The 22,500-nt window shown below is 44.6% G+C and overlaps 1 protein-coding gene across 1 annotated transcript in view; it reads right to left on the bottom strand.

Annotated features, from left to right (window-relative positions):
• The window catches only part of LOC125031629 (zinc finger protein rotund-like), a 127,528-nt gene that overhangs the window by 59,695 nt on the left and 45,333 nt on the right, over window positions 1-22,500 (bottom strand). The window contains 1 exon segment of the mRNA XM_047622513.1: window positions 2,999-3,053. Coding sequence (XP_047478469.1) covers window positions 2,999-3,053 — 55 coding nt within the window.

A 22,500-nucleotide genomic window follows, 5' to 3' on the forward strand; every position in this document is an offset into this window, starting at 1 on the left:
CCAGGGACACCCGCACGCACATAGACACATATCTTAATAATGGAGCTTGACTGTTATTCAAAGTTGGTAATATATGTACTGAAAGGTACAATATATGATAAAACCAAACTAGCGATACTTGATATGTGTTAAATATAAAAACCGTAAATATCTCGAATACCTGATCGACTGAAAAGAAAATGATATGAAGGCATAACTGTTTCATATTCACAGCCTGATTCCTGAGCCATGAGTCAAGCACGACCGTCGTAGGATATCACTCAACGCAACACAAATTTTCTTAAATCAAACGAGAGGGAAGACTCATATATTTCACCCATTTATTTCCAGACATCGGCGACTACAAGCCTCTAGATAATATGGGCTTAAGAGCAAGGCAGGCGTAAGCCACATCTACAAATGCGACCTACTATATCTTCCGACGTAACGTGAGAACCGACACAGTTGCTTCAATTTTTTTTATTCTAGTGTTGGTAACCCTCGGCCTCTTTCGTTTATTTGCTTTGACAAACTGTTAGTTATAGACAGAAATTATATACTGTCTATGAGCATAACACATGTTAAACGTGTTATACAATTACCTAACTTCAAGTTGTAGAGCCTAAAAAAACGGTCTGTGATCCAAGAAAAAATGTATCGTACGTCAGTCAGCCCTGTCACCGCAGTGGACCCAAAGGGGTAACTGTTACGAAATAAATATTCAAGCAAGTTCCTTATATATTCTTGATCTGAATACCCTTGACCTCAACATTGACTCCTAAATGTCAATAATGATTTTGCAGAAGCGTGATACTGAATAAAAGGTAAAAAACCGAGCGCCCGAACTCCCAGCTTCGTGTAGTTGTGATGAACGCGGGTGTCGGTCAACGGCGGAAGCTTTCCTGACAAAGGGGTGGAGTTCAGGCCTCGGTGCCCGCTACGATTGGTTTGCTGGGAGCCACGTGTTGTCCTGGCCTCCTCCTCCTCCTCCTCCTCCTCCTCCTCCTCCTCCTCCTCCTCCTCCTCCTCCTCCTCCTCCTCCTCCTCCTCCTCCTCCTCCTCCTTTTCTTGTTCTTGTTCTTGTTCATGTTCATGTTCATGTTCAAGTTCATGTTCTTGTTCTTGTTCTTGTTCTTCCTCCTCCTTTTTTTCCTCCTCTTCTTCCTCTTTGCTCTCCCCATTTCTCCTCTCCTGTATGCCTTAGCCTTCTCTCCCTATCCCAACTTTATTATCCGTCGCTGGTCTTTCTCCGTTATCGCGGTATAAATCCGTCACTTTCTTTTCTTCTGTATTTTTCATCCACCTTTTTTAGGTTTAGGATATTTGTTTTATTCTGTTTCCTTTTCTTAACCTGTGATATTTGGTCTATTTATATCGCTATGGTAACTTTCTTTCCAATTTCGCACTATCACTTTCTCTATTCCTTTTTTGTCTCAGTGAACTTTCTTCACTTCAGTTCACAGCGCTCTTATTTATCTCTCCCTTCGTAACAGTTTTTCTTTTCTTTTTCCTTTTCTCCTGTCATTATTCCAAAATACTTCTGTTTCTCTCCTCAAAGATTATGTCAGTCCTTCAATTTTTTTTCTAAACTTCATTATTTTCAACTTTTACCATTTTACTTCAAGAATTTTTTTTTTTCCAGTTCTCACAGAAGGAAATGAAAACTACTTCCATTTGGTTTCCTTTTTCGTCACGATTTCTCAGGAATGAACCCTGACTGGTGATCTTGAATACCAAATTAAATGATAACAACATTATTCAATTATTTATTTCAAGCACTTCCGATGATCACTCCACAACGAACCTAACCATCTCCCAAATAAGAAATGCTAATAAAAATACTAACTCATCCCACGCTGCATTAAAAATAAATATTTCCCCATTCCGTCTTGACCGTAGAAACCCCAGAATACACGAATACACGATTCAGTCCAAATCAGTTGGTTGTAGTTCAGGATCCCTTGAGATATTGTGGCTGCGTGAACCTCTTTTTTATCTTCCCAATCTGGCATTCCTGACGTGGATGGGATAAAATCCTTTATTTCTACTTTCTCTTATTCTACCAAACATTTATTTTGTTCTGTAATAGTTTTAATCACATATTCACACAGAGGAAAGGCTGGGAAGGAAGAGAGGGAGGGAAGGAGGAGGGGGAAGTGAGGGAGAAGGAGAGGGAGAGGGAGAATTGGAGGGGAGGGAGGGGAAGGGGGAGATGGGGAGGTAGAAGGAGAGGTAGAGGTGGAGGAAGAGGGAGAGGGAGGGAGGGAGGGAGGGAGGGAGGGAGGGAGAGAGAGAGAGAGAGAGAGAGAGAGAGAGAGAGAGAGAGAGAGAGAGAGAGAGAGAGAGAGAGAGAGAAATTAGTTTTCTGTGTTTAAATGTCAGATACAGATCTGAAGATGAGTAAAGACCACTTTTTTGAGGTATGCGGTCTAGGTGTAAGAAGAATGAATAAAAGTTATATTACAAGTAAAAAAAGTAAACTACCGATACTGAAAGGAGCAAATAGAAATAACACCATATCAAGAGGTCATTTGAGAGAACAGATAATGCAAGGGATGACAGAAAATAATTTTACTACTCGACACATTTTTTGTGTCATAAAAATTATACTGTTATTATGAAAAGTGCGTTTTTACTACCCCACGTACACACATTCGCGCGCGCGCACACACACACGCACACACACACACACACACACACACACACACACACACACACACACACACACACACACACACGCGGGTATAGATTATCCAGAAATAAAAGCTCCTAATGAGAAAGGTTTCAACTTAACAACGATACGGTATTTATTACCATTTGGCCCGGTGAGTCAGGCCCCAACCTCCCTTCGCCAGGAGCGCCAGGACCCCATGACCAGCCCGCGTCCTTTGGCATGCAGGGACGAGGAAAAATCACGCCCACCGGACTCAGCTGACTCCCGTAGTCTAAAGAAACTACAGTTGCAAGGGGGTGTTTCTACTAACGAGGTTGCTCGCCAAACTACCTTCAATTTGCTTACCTTTATGCATGGGTGACGATGAGTTGTGCTGGTCTGGCGTCGCGTTCATTTTGCTCTGGAAAGAATGGGAAAAAGGTTTATTAACATTTGCATAAAGGTACATCGTCACGTATGACTTTTCTTCAAGCCAGGTAGAATTTGTAAAAAAAAAAAAAAGTCGTCAAGTAAGACACTTAAAAGCTACAGATAAAAACACAATTATTATTGGCGCCCTGAATGTGGAGTAACAGCCAAAATAAGAACAGAAAATAATAAACGAAGTTGAACCGCGCCGTAAGGTGAGAGTCGCAGTGGACCGGCTAGACGCTGGTGGTGTGAGAGGTTCTACACCAGTGAACACCGGCTGCAGGCGCCTGAATTCCTCCCCGGCGAGCGGTAGGATCCGAAGCCGAGAATCAAATCCCTCGCCTATTGAAGCTCCGGGCCGGGCTGTCTAAGGCGCGTCTAAGGGTTGGGACGGAGGCTGATCAGTCCCAGGTGACGGCGCTCCTTCCGTTTTGTCTCGTCGGATCGGGTTTCGGATTTCGATTCACGTTCGGGCGGCGAGGAAAATGGGTGTTTATGTCCCTCGCTCAGATCGAATGATGAGGCCCTTTTGTCCCGCCTTTAAACCTCCTTCCTGCATACCTAAATGCATGCACACACCGAGACCTATAGATACCTGATTCAAAAGTAAATATAATCGGGCCTAATAGACAACACTGATTTATCTCTCTCTCTTCTTCTCTCTCTTTATTTCCCCTCGTTCTTTTCGTTTTCTCCACTATAGAGCGGCATCGATGGCGCTCTCGCGAGGCCGCCCCATCGCCGGTCACGAGCCATATCTGGGTCCGTTATCCCCGGCCGCCTGCACGGAGAGCATCCCTTCGCACAAATATCAAGGCAATATAAGAGGGTCAAACAGGGTGTGGTCGGCGGGGAAGCAACCCGGGCACGCAGGCATTATTATATCGAGCAGCACACCTGGAGCGCAAGCAGGCAAGCAAGCAAGCACACCGTAAACACTTTGGCTCGTGCTGCGCCCGTGTGTGACGTCATCGTGAAGGATAAAGCTCGTCCGCGTTCCTCGGCGATAAAAAGTACAAAAAAAAAAAAAAAATCAGAATCCCCAGATTATGCAATCGGCATCCACGATTTAAAAAAAAAATAGACATTAAATAATTCTCTATTTAATATCCCAACATATTACAAACGATCCCGATCCATCAAACACAGATTAAGCCATCCTGTGCTTGTAAGGCTGTCACGCAATTGCCTGTCCGTTCGGCCGGTCGTCGTCTCCTGTTCGTGTAAACGCTGCCGCTCCCGCAGCTGTTCACGCGGTCACGTCATGATGAACATCCCTGAGCGATGCTCTGGGCGCCGCCGGTGCTCACGCTTCCGAAAAGGATTCACTTCTGAATGGCCTCTTTATTATTTACTTAGCATTTACTTTTCTTTGCCTTCCATGAAAAGTATTCTCTATTTCATTACTGGAACACACACACACATGTATGTATGTGTGTGTGTGTGTGTGTGTGTAAAATATTTATATTATATATAAATATATATACACACACATGTGTGTTCATACACACATGAACACACATACACACACACACACACACACACACACACACACACACACACACACACACACACACACACACACACACACACACACACACACACACACACACACGCACACATGTATATATATATATATATATATATATATATTTATATATATATATATATATATAACTCATATCATATCTGTTTAGTAGTTCTTCACCTACAAAATCATAATGAAACTATAAATGATAATATAGAATAACAAATAAACTCACATAAAAGTAATTAATCTGCAAAAAATACTAAATCGTACATCTGATTTCCAACATTAAAAATCCTTTAATTTGTACCTGACAAGCGGGCGGCGCAGCGTCAGGAGCGCCCATGGGATGAGCGAGCGGTTAGCGAAGTGATTTTTTGCTGCTCTCATTGACATTTTGTTGGCAATCAAATGACCAGGGTCTACGTGTGTCGCTCGAGGACGGCGGATCCTGAGACGAGGGCTGCAGGTTCGAATCACAGACGATTTTTCAGGCACGGGAGGAAGGGAGGCGGGGAAGGGGGGGGGGAGGAGGAGAAGGAGGAGGAGGAGGAGGAGGAGGAGGAGGAGGAGGAGGAGGAGGAGGAGGAGGAGGAGGAGGAGGAAGGAGGAGGAGGAGGAGGAGGAGGAGGGGGAGGAGGAGGAGGAAGGAAGAGGAAAGAGGAAGGAGGAAGGAGGAGGAAAGAGGAAGGAGGAAGAGAAAGAGAGAGGAGGCGATGAGGAAGGAGCGGAGGACAAGGAGCGAGGAGGAAGAAGAAGGAGAGGGCGAGAAGTAGTAGAGACAAGGAGGGCGGGAGGGAGGGAGAGGAGAGGAGAGGGAGAGAGGGACGAAGGGAGGGGGGGGGGGGGAGAGGCAGAGAGAGAGGCCAACAAGAGTGTTCGTTGGTTACCCTGAGTCGCTTAATGAGATGAATGAAATTTGCTGAAATCATGCCGTGAGCTGGTAGGTAAATCATGCTCGCGGCCAAGGGAGAGACAATGGCAAGTGATATTTCATAAGGCAAGGTATAGAGAGGGAAATTCTTTCTTCTTTTCTTTTCTTTTTTATTTCTCGGAGTCCGATTCATTCTTTTCTTGTGTTTGATTCTTGCTCTCACGCTCCCCGTCCGTCTGTTTGTTTGTTAGTCTTCCTCATTCATTGTGTTCACCTATATGTCAGTCTGTGTAGATGTTTGTTTGTCTACTCGTGGATGTGCGTCTGTCTGTTTATCTGTGAATCTATTTATCTTTCTATCGATTCCTTACCCGGATTCTCGAAATACAGCCACGAAACTAGTTCGTATGAGGACTAGTGAACGAAAAGAATGCGAGACGTCAAAAGAAGAATAAGAAGGACTAAAATGAATTTATTCCCAAAAGGCTGTGTCTGCTCCACCCTTCCAGAAGGATGTTACGAGCCTCTACCCCCCCCCCCCTCTCCCGCCCCCGCCTCTCCCCCAACTTCGAAACTGGATCACAGTCCGATGCTTATCTGCTTCGACATTTTACATGCAGCAACTCTCAAGCTGCTGGAAAACTTGTAAAACATATTAAAATACGCCAGACCCTCGTTCGTTATTCTGTCGGCTCCGGCGTCTGTGGCGTTAATGGGCTGACAGTTTGCCGATCGCTGCACAGCAAACATTACGTGGCGCTTTGATCCTTGGCTCGATGGTTAAGCGACCGGGGTCTTGCCTTTACATCATGGCCGCTTGCTGTTTGTCTGGGCGCAATAATTTCCTGGGGTCGGCTTCGCTTCGCCTCCAAACAACAATAGGGCTGCCTCTCTGGCTACTTCTGCAACATCCCTCTACTATTCGATGTCATTAAACACGTCGACTAATTACGAAAGAAAATTATAAAGCAGAGGAACAGGAACTAAGAAGTAGCCAATAAACCTCCCGGTAAGACTGAAGTAGAGCGAGCACGGTGCAACAGGTCCCCCTATTTCACAGAAGCCCACAGAAAGGTCAAAGTAGCAAGTTAAACCGCTCGCCCCTGTAGCCTGTGCGTGTGTGGCATTTCTCGCCTCAGTCCTCAAGGGCGATGCAAGGACTCCACCAACACTGAGCACTTCGCTGCCGCTGCTGCTGCTGCTGCTGCTGCCATGGCTACATCAGGTGGGCGCGATCAGCTGATTTCTGCTCAGGTATGCGTCATCAGGATCGCCCGCGGAAGGTTTTGGCTTTTGTTTATTGTTTTTGTAGGAGTCGGATCCTTTTTTCTGTTCCTTGTGAGGGGGAAAGTTGCCTCACCCCTGTGGCCGGGGTGAAGGAGTATGAACGCTGACCACAGAAAAGACTTCTTTTGAACTTTGTAAAAGACCCTGACGCTGAATGGGGTGACCACACACGTACGCACATACACTTACATACATACACACCTCTATAACATCATATTTACATCCGCACGCAATAAAAACCCGGTCGGAGGGAGCCCTTAGCAAGCCCTAAAGATCGCCATCGCCCTCGCTAGCATCCCTTCAGCAGCGCGATCCCCAAAGGTACCCGCAACCACGGATGTTGTGGAGATGAGCCATAGCAGCGCAAGCAAATTCGCGGCTTGTGGCCTTGTGTTCGCTGCAGTAACTCACCGCTTTATAGCGTTCGTCACACGCAGATAAATCATATTTGCAGGCGGCTAAATTATACACACAAGACATGCTCGCCGCCGCTGCCATCGGCATGCAAAAACCTCTCCCTGGCGCTGCTACGGATAATCTCTTGCGGTCTGTGATAGGGGGGTTGCCACGCCGTCTCAACGTGCGACGCCAAGATTACAATTTCTCCTTTCTTTAATCAATTAATCATCCGCCTGTCTATACAAACCCTTAACCTTAAAGTTACATAGTTCCGTAAATATATTCGGATCACATTCTTAATAATTTTGCCGACACGAAGGTACCACGATTAAAACACGTGTAAGCAGAGTAGCAACGCCGTAAAAAAGAGCTTGGGTAATGGCCTGATATAATGCCTTATCAATTATAGGGTACAATTGTTTGCTCGAGATTGCTATCATTATAGGTTCTTGCTGGTAATCAAACAATTCAATAATTGCAATATTCCTTTGCCGAGAATAACTAAAGTATAGCATTACTTACGTGCGAGCATTTCGCAGGGATTTGTTAATAAAACAAACTCTGTCGCACATGGCCAAGATAATCAACCACTCCATGCTCTATTGAATTTAAACAATCAAGAGTAAACAAACAACGGCAAACAACCACTGCTCCTCTTTCCTCTCCCTTCCTCCGTATTCTAAAAAAAAAATCCATATTTTGTGATTGTTTGAGTGCACAAAAGGTCAGGAAAAACAAGTGCCATTATGACGTCAGCCAAGATCAGTGATGATATGTCTCATTGTCTGCATGTTTAATATGTATAATAACAGTGATAGACAGGATTTTTTTTTTTTTTTTTTTTTTTGACGCATTATATTTGTAGGTAAAACAATGCATTTCCTGGTAGAATCAAGACCTGTTCCTCCGCCTGGCTTTGCATCAGGGTTTTCCTTCCTCATCACAGAGATACAAAGCAACGTGCAAAAAGACACCTTAACATCTGACGGTACGGGCATTCTATGTCTCCTTCTGTGCATTACCATTATCACGAATAATTACTAGTTTTATTTTACAGTTGTTTAGGAAAACTTCACCGTCTGATGCCCTTCCTCTCTCTCTTTCTATCTCTTTTCTTCTCTCCCTCCTTCCTTTCCAACCCCCTCTCCCTTTTTACGGCAGACCACGACGCACATGACTATGAACCAAAAGACATTCATAGATTCGTAAAGGACCGCAAGAGGGCGTGGTTCATAAGCCCAACACAGGATATCGCGGTTCACGAACGATTTGATACGTCAGGTCCAAAAAGAAAAAAAAAGGAAAAAAAAAAAATATCCATGACTAAAAACTGGCTGTGCGGGTCGAGACGAAAGTGAAAAGAAAGTCCAGTGCCTTAACCCCTAGTCTTTGAACTTCTTACCAATTTCCTTTCTCTCTCTCTCTCTCACTCTCTCTCTCACTCTCTCTCTCTCTCTCTCTCTCTCTCTCTCTCTCTCTCTCTCTCTCTCTCTCTCTCTCTCTCTCTCTCTCTGTTGTTTTCTCTCCCTATTTAATTATATCTCATCTCAATTTACAACATTCATCAAAAATCCATTATCTTTTTTCAGCTGAGATTTACAGCTCTTTGTTTCTAGTAATTCAGTAAAAGTTTATTGCAGTCATAAGCCAATTAAAGCAATTCTTAATAAAATACTCTTGCTTCGTGATTAATGCTTTGTTTCAGTATATCATTGCTTTATCTGACTAAAAAGAAACAGATAATGGGAATGGAATACGGGAAAATTAATCGAAATGAAATGATAAACAAAGAATAAACAAACAAAAAAGTGAAATCCACTCCTAATGCTTTGACACCAATCTCTGTTGCCAAATTGCGCCCATTGCTTCACTCGAGTGAGAAAAGTCCTGTCACTGCTATCGGTTGCTAATTATCATAACTAGTCTCTCCACTCTGGTCATCGTCACTGCTATCAGTACCGTCGCTAGTTGTTCGTGCTATCTTCACACGTAGCCAGTCATTAATGCTATCATAAGCGTAGTCAGTCGTCACTGATATATTCACCATACCTAGTCGTCACTGCTATAATTACCGTAGTTAGTCGTCACTACTTGTATTACCGTAGTCGTCACTACTATTATTACCGTAGTCGTCACTACTATTATCATTGCATTAGTCGTTACTTCTACCATCGCCGTTGCTATGCGCTATTGCTCTCACTGTTGTGGGTCTGTGCTAGCGACAAGCACTTTCACTACAAAGGCTGCTATACTGGGAACGTTAATACCTAGCTAGTAATTTCACGATGATGTCTATAATAAAGGACGAAAAGCTAAAAAAGTCGTTTTAATCTTTATATATATATATTTTTTTTTCTGTAAAAAGCGCCTTTATATTTATGAACAACGATGAAAAGTTACTGCCGCGGTAGCAATAGCAATAACAATGCGAAGCAGAGATTTACAATCCATTCCATTTCTTCATGTCTCGATGTTTTGATCGTTGACCTCTCATTCCAATAAGAAGATCATTTTACTGATAAACACAATCTTATCAGTTATAATAAGTTTTCAGATAATAAAAAAAACGACAATTCTCACTGATATCAAATTAAATTTTATTCCCCTATTCTTCAATTAATGAAGATTCCCATCTCGTAACACATTTCTTATTGTTCATTTTTGTTCACGCTTTTACGCAGTGACCGTATGCAAACTTCCTGCACAAAAGGGAGACCCGGGGCGAGATAATACACAGAGCAATAAAAGTCACACTTTATTTGATTAACTAGCCTATAAAATTACCGAAGCATTGATCTAGCTACACAACTTCTATGAGTCTTTTTTTTCCTCCCTTTGGCTTATTTGGGAAAACACGAGGAATTCCGAGGTGATAGGGATTTTATTTAGGCGTGCACTTAATTATTCTTTTGTCTGATCGCAAGGGGAAGCCACCGGGGAGCTCGCGTGTTATTAATTCGCGGGTTTTCAAAGGAATTCCGGACACTCTCTCGACTTCCACGGGGTGGTTTTAATGGCAGTGTTGAGCGGTGCTTATGTGTTTTTTTAACATGTCTGTACAGTATACACACGTACAGTCGTACACACATATACATACGTACATGTGTGTGTTTATATCTATCTATCTATCTACACACACACACACACACACACACACACACACACACACACACACACACACACACACACACACACACACTCACACACACACACACACACACACACACACATATATATATATATAATATATATATATATATATATATATATATATATATATATGCTCTCAGACACACACAATTGAACCCGGATCATTTCTTCCATCAACTTTACGAGACAGGAAATCATAAATACGATAAAGAAACCGAAAGCGTCTGCGCGTACCCGGACGTCGAGCTGACCGCACACACGTACTGCGCACACAGTCGCACCGAGGACAAAGTCGCCAAAGACATTTAATTAGAGAAATGATAGAGAGGTCAAGCCAGCTTAAAGGCAGAGAGCGGGAGAAGAAAGGGAGTAAAAAGGAGACGCTGTCAGGTTCCAAAGATCGTATTCTGTCTTGAAAGTTCCTACCGGGTACGAAACGAACACACACATACAACAACAAAAAAAATAGAGAGAGAAAGAAAAATAATAATATAATGTGTAATACTGATAAAAGATGCCGATACTAATATTCTAGCATTTTAGGTACAATTGGCATCGTATTTCCAGCGTTTATTACAAGGTACAATATACAATTAATCGTCATAAAGAATGATAAAACAGTCCATGTGAAAATACAGGTGCCAACACGCCAAAATGACCCGTAAGACCGGTGATGATAAGGGTCATGCGAGAGGGATTCCTTAACGTTGAACAATAGCATGAGTCACTTATTCCTCGCTATATCGGTAACTATATCTCTCTGACACAATCAAGTTCCATTTACGCTCTGATTTCGCGACTCCCAATCTCACACGGTGTTCTAAAATCTACGAAATTTGGCGATAAGCCTAAGATCAACAGCGCGATATAAAAAATGGTCTATTTCCTACACTCCATTTCATTTAAGGTCGTGAAAGAGTACCCCAGTAATACGGCGGGGCGACCTTACACCTAGCACTGAAGTAAAAAGAGATATCATTTTAAGAATTGTAAAGTCAATTCTAGGAGGAGGAGAAGAAGATGAAGAAAATATGGAAAGATGGGGAAATGGCATGAACAAGGAGACAGAGATAATGGAAAATAGGAGAAAGGGATAGAAATGAAGAGAAGAGAGGACTAGAGAAGAAAGGAAAAGAAAGAGTAGAAAATAAGAATAGAGAAGCTTTAAACAGAGACAAAAAAATAAACAAAAGAACAAATAAAAGGGGACACGAACGAGAAATACACACATAAATAAAACACGAAGGCACGAAGGAAGACCGAAGAAACCAAGGGAATCGAAAAGCTTGGTCACTGCCCCTACATCATCGCGCCCGAGCCTTTCACCCGGCGTCATTAGTCGACTTGTCAGACTCGGATCTGATACCTGGAGTCCTTAGGAGAAGCTATTAAAGACCTGGGCGATTTTCGTTATCGCTTTTAAGTGTCTATCAAATGCCTAATTATATTTAAATAAGGACAGAGATATTTTGACTCTGCTTCTCTCTCTCTCTTTTTTTTTCAGGGTCGAGCGTTCTTTTTCTTTCAAAGATAAGGTTGTCAGAAGATCAGATATTAAAGCGAGAAAAACGTACATTGTCATTCGATTTCGCAAAAGCGTATTGCAATGCTAAAGATCATCAAAATGCCGCAAGGTTGTAAATCACCGGGTTGCATTACCGTAAACTTGCAGAGTAATGGCCATCACCTTTAATTGCTAAGATTGCAAACATTTTCCCTTTTAGACAGAGACAAAATAAGGAGGACCGTGAGGAGGTCATGGTTATTTTCAGAGCAGGTCATGGTAGATTAAAGAGAGTAGGTCACGGTGATTAAAGAAATGCTATTAAGATTATATGGGTTTCGATAGTCATTCCTTTGTTTTCTTTATTCATAGATATCTTTTGAATTAGCCATCTATCTATCTATAAATATGTGTGTTGGTGTGCGCGCGCGCTAAATATAATATAATTTTCTTCCTACTGCGGAAATAATACTGAAAGCTCTCTCTCACGTCTCGCATACACACGCACACGCGCACACGCACACGCAAACTCACACACGCACTTACACACACACACACACACGCGCGCACACACATACACACACACACGCACACACATACACACACACACACACACACACACACACACACACACACACACACACACACACACACACACACACACACACACGCACACGCACACGCACACACGCGCGTACACGCACACGCATACGCACACACACATGCACCTAGCCGCCAGTGCCACTTAGAAGCTGGCTAAATAAACCCATCACTCTCGGGAACGCGCAATCTCCGTTTGTTTACAATATCCGTAATGGTGGGTTACATTCATAAATATCGCACCTTCATCTACCATAGGATGCCATAAGGGTTATAAAAGTGTCTGCTTGTTAGCCAAGAGGAGGTTTAAGCAACCAATCTATAGGTAAATGATCTTCTCTTACGCTCTATGCATCTGTAATCGTGTACGGTAGCTGTGGTTCGAATGGTTGTAATTACGCAATGTTATATAGATGGCGGTGCCTTATGGGTACACATGCTTTTTCATTGTTGTTTTATGTCGAAAGAAAGCTTTGTTAGTTATCAGATGTGCAGAACAAATGGGGAAAATGACTTGGGTTTAGCCTATGAGATTACTACTTACACTGTGTTGAAATCTCCCATCAGTGCTCTGTTTATCTTGCGTTTTTAAGACTTCTGAAAGACACTTGCAGTAATAACCACATGATGTACGCCTTAGTTTAATGTCTTTATACGCTGGTTAGCTGCTGAACGTTAACTAGGTAGTTGTAAAACACTGGTAAGTGATATTTATTGTGTATTCAAACTTAAGTTATAGCCTCGGCAACTTGCACACTCTGCCCTTCAGTCTAACTTGCTTCATTTACAGACACTCCCTTCCACTTCCAGTTTTGCCGCTTCCCCGGGCCTTCTCCTGCGCCCTTTTCAGCGTCGGTCTTCCACTTCGGGAGTTGAGTAAGACCACATCTAGTCCGACACTTTGGGAACTTCAGTTAAGGACTTTATATAATCCGCGCTCCACCTGAGCTTAACATCCAAGCGACATTCCAGTCCTACCCACGCTCTGACTCAACCCTAAATCGCTTTCATTCTTAAGATCCCCCTGACTTGACAGATACCCCCCTTTACAGCCATAACCTGACGCGACTCGGACAAGGCGATGTTATGTTATGCATGCGGTAATTGCCGGCCGCAGGAAACCAGTCCTCGTACCTCCATCTCAACACCGCGTCTCAGGTGAGGAAACGTCTGTGATTCCGAAAGAATACAGCACTCAGTCGATTTCCAAAAACAGAAACATTGCTTCTTCCAGGTGCAACCACACCCGACGATGCCTCCTAGCCTACATTCCAGAACCTGCCCACATCCTCACTCCCTAGCCCGTACCTCCTGACACTCCCCCCCTCTCCGCCCCTCCTCTTCCTCTCGTCCCTGGAAGCCCCCTGGAGATGCCTAAGAGCCCCCTCCCCTTCGCCCCCTGCAATCGACGGACGGCATCCCGTCATCTCCGCTCTTATCTCGTCCGTCTTGCGATGGGATTCCAGCAGGAGCATCTGACAGTATCTTTAATCGAGCGGATCTTGTGAGGCTTGTTTGAATATGTTGCTCTCCGCCTGAGAAGGCGAAGAAATAATGGGTCATAGCGCTGCTGTACGGTCTTACTTTATGCGTGTTGTATCACACATGTCGACAAAAGGATTACAATTAATAAAGACTACCACATATATTAGCGCAGTGAGAAATAGGAAAAAAAAAAAAAAACTCTACATCAAACACTAACACCCTTCATCAATGCGGGAAATACTTCGATAAAATTTCCCCGTGTATTAGCATGAATAAATTCATGTCCCACCCATTCCACTCTGGCCTCGCACTCCCACTTCTGGGTACAAGGCTGTGTGTGTCCAGCTCCTCCCTTCTGTCTTCCACGTCTCCAAGAGTGTCCGTGATTCACTTAAGTATTGGGCAACTCCTCCACCAAACCTGTTCTACTAAACTCGAGGTCCTTCAGCTGTCATGATACAGTTTTACTTTTACGCACGAATCTTAACTTGATTTTCACTGAAAACGCAATAAATATGTCACGCTTAACACGGATGATATAGTTTTGTTAATTTTTACTATTATTACCTTTGACATTTGGCATTCTATAAAATTACAACGAATAACCTGCCCATCGTAAATGAGACCAATCAAATAAAAATATACATATATGTCCGCACCAATTCATATCAGCACCGCACGCCGATATCGCATCTCGAACAACGATACAAAACGCACCAAAACTCGCCCCTCGGAGATAAACAGGTAAACCAACAGGTGAACAAAATATGAGCTATTCCTCCGCGGAAGACATTGAGGAATTAAAAGCGGTTGATCGATGCTGCGATTTCCCGGTTGCGGCTCTGAAAGTGGGCGGGTGCGGTGCGGGGCGGTCACGCGGACACCAGTCTGGAGATAACCTATTCTGCTGAACACGGCTGATTGACGATGACCCTAACAGAACGTGCCCTGGATTGGCTGGTCTACCCCCCCCCCCCCCAGCTTCTATTTATTGTTTTTATTACAGCGCTCCAGGAACCGTATGTTTACAGGCTAACCCTTTTTTAGTTTTGTTTTTTGTTGGAGGGGGCATTGGTGGTGGAGGCCCTGTTTTGTCTATAAAAGGCTAGTCTTTCTGTTCTTGCCATAAATGCCCAGAATCAGCTGATAGACTATTTCCTGAGGCTGGCTACAAGACTATAACCTATCCCAACAGAGAAAACTCGTCCTCGCCGTTTTTAACTGACATATAACACTCCCCACACAATCGATTTCTTTTTATTTATCCGCACTTTACGCTCACGATCGCCTCCGACCCTTTACAGCCGTTCACCTTCAGAGCTGTACGCCCGTTTCCTCACAAGACACTTGCCCAAATAACCTCTGACGTCCACATAAGTGCCTCTCTTGCCCACTGTCTCCCCGTCCTACAGGAATTCCGCAAAAGGTAGTGTCCTATCTTGGCCTTTGTTGCATACCGCCGAGAGAGGGAGATCCGACAAGGTGTCCAAGAAAAAAGGTTTTATGGGGTCCTTTCTAACAAGGGAAAGTGTGCGGACGTGATGCGACAAACATCCTTTGACAAGCTGCTACGAAACATCACTAAACCGGGAAATCTCCGTTCTTCGGAGGGAGTCTTTGCGCGTAATTCCGAATTCAGATCGCCCTCCTATTTACTCGGATTCAAGCGAGTCTCGGACACATCAGTGTGGCCATCGGCTTTGCCTGAATTAAATGAGCTCCACATTAAGTGATCAAACCCGCCTCGTAATCATCTCATGGAAGAGGCTTTCTATGTCGTGCCCGAATGCCCGCGATCGAGACACATTGCTCGCGAAGCTCGAAAGCCTACGAGACAAAAAAATTATGATGATGAAAAAAAAAATGCCACCAAGAAGTAGTTTACATTTCTAACGCGTCACTGACGCAGTTAATGACGTTCGACCATACTTGGGTCTTCCTAACGAAGTCGCAAAAAATACATAATGAATTATTGATGTATACGACTTATCTACTGTCTGCTACGTCACGGCTTGAATACAGGTCAAAATAATTAAGGCATTTTTTTTTAATTCACCGTGTTCTTGGCAGCACTCGACTTAATTGGTCATCGTTACAAACATCATTAGACAGATGAATATGAGTAATGCCAAAGGATGAACGTGTGACATCATAATTGAACTCACTATCCTTTATATGATGAACAATTTCAGTAATCCTCTCTCTGTGTGGTGCAGCGGTAGCGAGCTCGTCTTGCAATCTTGCTGACCTGCGTTCGAATCCCTCGCCGCCAGTGGCACACCAAAAATATCCATTGTAACAAATGGAATCGAACTAAACCTTATACTTTAATTCCATTCACTCGATTAGAAAGCAACTGCTATAGATGGTAGCAGTGGGAAAAAATCATAACAATCATATGAAATAATAACCACGCCCAAAATTAATTAGCATACTGACATACGTTAGGCATAATAAGCACCCGTTTCATAAGAGGTAAAGTATAATATCTGTGAAATTAAAAGTATATGAAAAAAACTACTGGCCAACTAATCTTCAACCATCACACATATGAAATGTAAGATGTAAACATACTCAAAGTAAATAATGGCAGTAATAATAATAATGATAATATCAACACAGAAGCCCCAACCTTTAGGACAGGATTATACATCCCGCTATATAACGGACCAAAAGACACATACAAGTCCAGATCCCAAATGGAGAAAGATCGTAAAAAAGAGAGACGAAAAAAGAGGATATTTTAGGAAGGTAGGAGAGCAAAGGAAGAGGCGAAGGAGGAGGGGAAGGAGGAGTAGGGAGTGGGGGAGAGGAGGGGGAGGGGGCTTTCCCAATAAAAACTAGAGAGATGTTTCTCACCGGTATCACTAGGAGTCACAGTCTATGCATATTAAGCAGTGGCAGGGGTGACGCGGCAGACACCACGCTCTAAAATGGGGCCTTCACTCTCACTACATTTTTTTCCTTTTCTTTTTTGGGGATGAGGGTGGGGGGGGGGGGGAGGTTGTTGCGGGAGGGGGAGTCGCAGAGGAAGGGTGCGAGGGAAGGGAGGAGGGGTGGGGATGGATAGGAGGGCGGGGAAGGGCGTGGAGGGAGGAGGGGTTGTGGTGACGGTGTGGGAATGAGCTAGATTTAGAAAGGTTCTCCGTCGAGGTGGGTGCCCAGGGGAGAGGACGGGAGAGGCTGGGGTGGGGAGGGGAAGGGAAAGGGGAGGGTGGGAGGGGAGGTCGCGTACACCCTTGCAACGCTCGGGAAAGTACACTAAAGGTCAAGGGGAGGGAGCCTGGCGAAAGACTGACTGGACGTGAGCGGAAGAAAATGAATAAAATAATACTGGTTTAGAAAAGGCGATACCATCCAATTTTAATATAATAGATTGCCTTACATTAAAGATACTGAAAAGGACATTTCAAATGAATAATACTGCGAAAGCGCAACGACAGAATTATAAAAAGAAAAAAATCATGTAGATGACCTACAAGTACGACCATCAATTATCATACAAATGATTATTATACATTCATCTTGACACTGTTTAAACCTGGAGGAGGTGGGACAAGGAGTGCCAGTCCAGTGGCAGGCTGGGGCATCGGTCACGCTACTCTGGGCAGGCCGGTGAAGGGAGGGGCAGGAGAAAGGGGAGTAAGTAAAGGAAGAGGAAGAAGGATGCATAAGAATAAAGATCATATATATAAAGTTGAAGATAAACACCACGCAACTGACCCCACATAGACTCGCAATGGGCTCCGCAAGGATTTCGCAATGGACCCCACATGAGGTTTCTAGCGAGCCAAAGTTAAGAATGTAGTGGGCGTATGATGTGGGACAAGAGATGAAAAAAGGAGAAAATAATAAATAAGTTTTAAGTCGGCCGTTCTCCGTAAGTGGTCGGTAGCGCTAAGGTTCATAATCAGCCTTCAGTGAGGCCTGATGCATCACCCTGTCACACCGGCGTTATTGATGGCCCGGGCGTGATCTCGCTTCACTCTCGGCTCTCCCTTTGCATCCTCTGTGTCGGCCGCGCGTTACACTAATACGGCGACTGAGCAAACAAGAGCTCTTCGTGAACGCCAAAGCAGGAAAAAAAGAAAAAGAAAAAAACGCGCTTGGATCGGAAGGAGGAAACGAGACGAAGGCCCCGTGGCGGGGAGTCGCGACGCGAATAAATCAATCGGGCTCCGTCGTTTTTACAACAGGGTTTCGGGAATATTCCTCCTTGGCAACCCGGCGAGATAGTACCCTCCACGGGCGATAGAGGACCCATTCATACCTTTACTACGGACACTTTTTACGTCCCTGGCCGTAGCAGTAAAGCATCATTGCAAAACCCGACTGGGCTCGCATCCTTGAACCAGACGTCACCCTCTGCATTCTGACTTTCTCGCGCCGCAAAAACTTGGGTGTGGAACTGCTAGAGGTGCCCAGCCCTCCTCTGCTGCCGCTGCTGCTGAAACTGGCTGTTGATCACTGCGCTGCTCTATATTCGAAATTTATTAGCATCATCGTTCTAGTTAACTGGTCTTATTCTGATGGTGATCATACTTTTACTACATAATGCCAGTGTCTTAACACAAAGCACCCATCGGGTCACATATAGAATTAATAACTTTCTTATCGTCACAGCAGACAAAAGCAGTTGTCTTTGCATTACCACCTGGCCGGGAGGAGCAAGCCAGCGCACCGGCTTAAAAGGGAATAGTGAGTCGCGGTTTTGGCGATCTGCTGCAGGCACATCTAATTACGACCGAGGCGTCTCCTGTTTGCAAGACGACACTTATTTCGTTCCTTTTTCTACACTGTAATAAGTGATCACAACATAAAACGCCGTGTCGTTCGCAGGTAGACCCATCTCTTTCGTGTTTAGTTAAAAAAAAAAATATCCGCGTGATCAGAGAGAGAGAGAGAGAGAGAGAGAGAGAGAGAGAGAGAGAGAGAGAGAGAGAGAGAGAGAGAGAGAGAGAGAGAGAGAGAGAGAGAGAGAGAGAGAGAGAGAGAGAGAGAGAGAGAGAGCAGGTATGGAAGATAAAAAGAAAAAAAAAAATATATGGTGGTTTGGAAAGTTGGTTTTCACACACAGGTTGACCTTCGCAGCATTTCAACGGAGCCTCCTTCCCTTTACCCGATTATTTCCCCCGCATATTTTCCATACTTTACACCGCACTGCACAACCGTTCTGTATCAACACATCGAAAAAAAAAATCAAATAAATCTTAAAAGGGGGATGAAGAAAGGAAGAAAATAGAGACCCAACCATTCCAAAAGGAGAAAGTCTTAAGAAAACCTCAAAGGCGGTGCAGTGGCAAAGGTGTTCGAAAACATACTTGAGGGAGAGCCAATCCGCCCGTTTGCCAATTAATCACCGCAGAGGACAGGGGAATGGGGCAATGGGAGGCGAACTGCGGCGAAACAGAGAATAATGGCTGGGCGAAGGAGAAGAACGCGGTCGAGACGAGAGAGAGAAAAGAAAAGAAAACTACAAGGAAATTGGATGTACAGGGAAAGTATCGGCTACAAAACACTAATTGTATAAAGAAAGCTCTTTACCATAATTAAGAAATAGAGGTAATGAGGCCATGCCGAATAAATATTATATATTGTTTTTTAATCATTGCACTAATTTTTCATCCATTTATCGGACAACCAATAAGTCAAAACGAAGACTGGAGAACCAGTCAGACTGCTCCATACTTATTATTCATATATATATATATATATATATATATATATATATGTGTGTGTGTGTGTGTGTGTGTGTGTGTGTGTGTGTGTGTGTGTGTGTGTGTGTGTGTGTGTGTGTGCGTGTGTGTGTTTGTGAATGTGTATGTGTGCGCAAAAATAACAGGTGGTCAACGGCAATTGAACCTGTCTTGGACATCAAATCTAGTGCAAAGATTAAGCATTCTTGGACCTTTAGTCATCTCCTAAACAACATACTATACTTTCTCCTCTCTCTCTCTCTCTCTCTCTCTCTCTCTCTCTCTCTCTCTCTCTCTCTCTCTCTCTCTCTCTCTCTCTCTCTCTCTCTCTCTCTCTTTCTCTTTCTCTATCCATATATATGTCTGTCTATTTATCTATCTATCTGTCTATCTATCTATCGATCTACCTGTCTGTCTGTCTCCTTCTTTCCTTCCTTCCTTCCTTCCTTCCTTCCTTCCTTCCTTCCTTCCTTCCTTCCTTCCTTCCTTCCTTCCTTCCTTCCTTCCTTCCTTCCTTCCTTCTTATCCTCTCCCCCTTCTTTTCCTTACCCTCTCCTTTTCCCACACTCTTGCATAAAGACATAGACAAACATATTATATTTCTTATCTGTTTCTATATCTGTCTCGTTGGCTATCTGTCAGTCTGCTTGCCTGCGTCTCAGTTCCCTTCGACAACCATTACTTGCTTAACTTGCTTGTCCTTCAGCATCACCTTCCTCTTCCTCGTTCACCTTTGTCGATAAGTTTATCTCTTAGCTTCTCCATTTATTCTCTCATGCGTGTAGTTTACTGTTACTATCTATTTGTCAATTTCTAAGGTATGCTTGTTTTTTGCCATTCGTTTACGTCTAGTTTTACCCCGTTTTTCTATACTATCGATGTCCACCTTTTTCCCCCTTTTCGTACTCTCCTCTTGCTTCTCTTCTATTCCTCCTCTTCCCCATATTTTCCTTCTCCTCCAATTTTCCTTCTTCTGTTCCTTCTTCTCCTTCTCCTACATCTTTTCCGTCTCCTCCTTCCTCTCCCCGAACTTTTCCTTCTCTTCCTTCCTCTCTCCGAACTTTTCCTTCTCCTCCAACTTTTCCTCCCTCTTTTCCCTCTCCTCCTCCTCCTCCTCCTCCTCCAAATCCAGCCATCTAGAACTGTGCCACGGATAAACTTTCCCGAGCGGGGCAAAAAGATGGGCGTGGGCACTCTGTTTACAGTTCTTGCAGCGGGTGCGGGCTAGCGGGCCAGGCAGTTACAGGGTTCGCTTTTTGTTGCGCCATGAGTAAACGTAGCGCCCAGCTCCTCGCACTACGGCGGGGGGCGAGGGGTGGGGTGGGGGGCGAGCAAGGGGTGGAGGGAGGGCGTTGGGTGGGGGAAAGAGTGGGGTTAGGTGGAGGAGGAGAGATCGGGGATCGGGGTGGGGGTGAGGTGTGGAAGGGCGAGGGGAGGGGGAGGGGAAGGGTACCCAGCGTTGCAACGAGCAGGTCGCAAAAGGCGCGCGCACGGGCTCAACGATTGTTGCATTCAAGGAACATTTTCACGGGTGTCACGGGAGATATGGAGATTTGCATTCAGACGTTTGAATCCTTCCTTCCCTTCCCCCTTCTCCCTACCCTTCGCACATTCTCCCTTCTCCCTTACTCCACTTTCCCTCTCCCTCCCTTCTCCCTCCCTCTCCATCACTTTACCCTTTTTTCACCGTCTACTCTTTTCATTCGTCGGCCGCGAGCTCGTTGTACGATTCCATTCCCGAGTTCTGAAATATAATCTGGAAGAGTGACGGCCGCGGTGGTCTTAGCTCTATCGGGAATTTATTCAATAGTTAATCGGACCGTACATAGTCACACGATAAACCGGATCAGGTGGGCGAACTTCTGGTCTACCCCCTCCCCCTTTCCTCTCTTCCCTCCTCCTCCTCCTCCTTCTTCTCCCGTCGTCGGCAACCCTCCCTCCCTCCCTCCCTCCTTTCCTACCTCCCGCGCTCACTCCACCCTCTGACCGACCACGCCATAATGTAAAGGTCAGGTGTGAATGAGTTAGAACGCGTGCCTACACACACATGCGCGGGCATGCAAGCAAGCAAGAAAGCAAGCGCAAACGCATGCACACATGAACACGCGCGCACACACACACACACACACACACACACACACACACACACACACACACACACACACACACACACACACACACACACATCAAGCTACCGCGCGGAATCAAGTGTAGGTAACGTGATTAATTAGATCTTAATGGGATTCTGCAGGGGACGACAGCTCTACCTTTTGTTTCGCAGAGTAACAATGATTCGGGCATAACAGAAAGGAATGGTAATTAACCCTCTACATGTCGTAGACCGATGGGCGTGGTCTGACCGCCCTCCTTCTACTTCTACAGCTCTCTTAGGGTTTTAAACCGATTTCATCCTGATCTAAAAAAATGATTGATATGTTAAGATACTCGGTGAAAAAAACACTTCAATTTGCCTCGAAACTAATGGAATAAAACAGATCAGATATGATTTTCCCCGAAGGCTTTGTTGCTACCAATGGGGAATAGACGCGATAGCAAACTAAATCGGCAGGCTTGGGCGGCAAGCAAGAGCGGGTGTGGTGAGGGCGTGTTTGTGTTTGCATACACAGGCAAGGGCGTGGGTGAGACTGGATCCACTTGAGCAAGCGCTCAGAGCTGTCACTGTCCTGTTTCCTTCTCGCCGTGCTTGGTGCACAGGACACGCAAACAGCGGTGACTGGAGCAGGTGCAGGCATGATGCACAGGCTAGTGCGCCAGACAGCAGTGGGTGGGAGACGGACAACGAGATAGGGCAAGTGACCTACCCAGATGCGCGCGTGCGCTCACGTACACACCCGAAGACAAACACAATCACATACGCGCCCACTTAGGGAGGAGGAGAAAGAGAAGGAGGAG

The sequence above is a fragment of the Penaeus chinensis genome, chromosome 13, assembly GCF_019202785.1.
Source record: "Penaeus chinensis breed Huanghai No. 1 chromosome 13, ASM1920278v2, whole genome shotgun sequence".
NCBI lineage: Eukaryota > Metazoa > Arthropoda > Malacostraca > Decapoda > Penaeidae > Penaeus > Penaeus chinensis.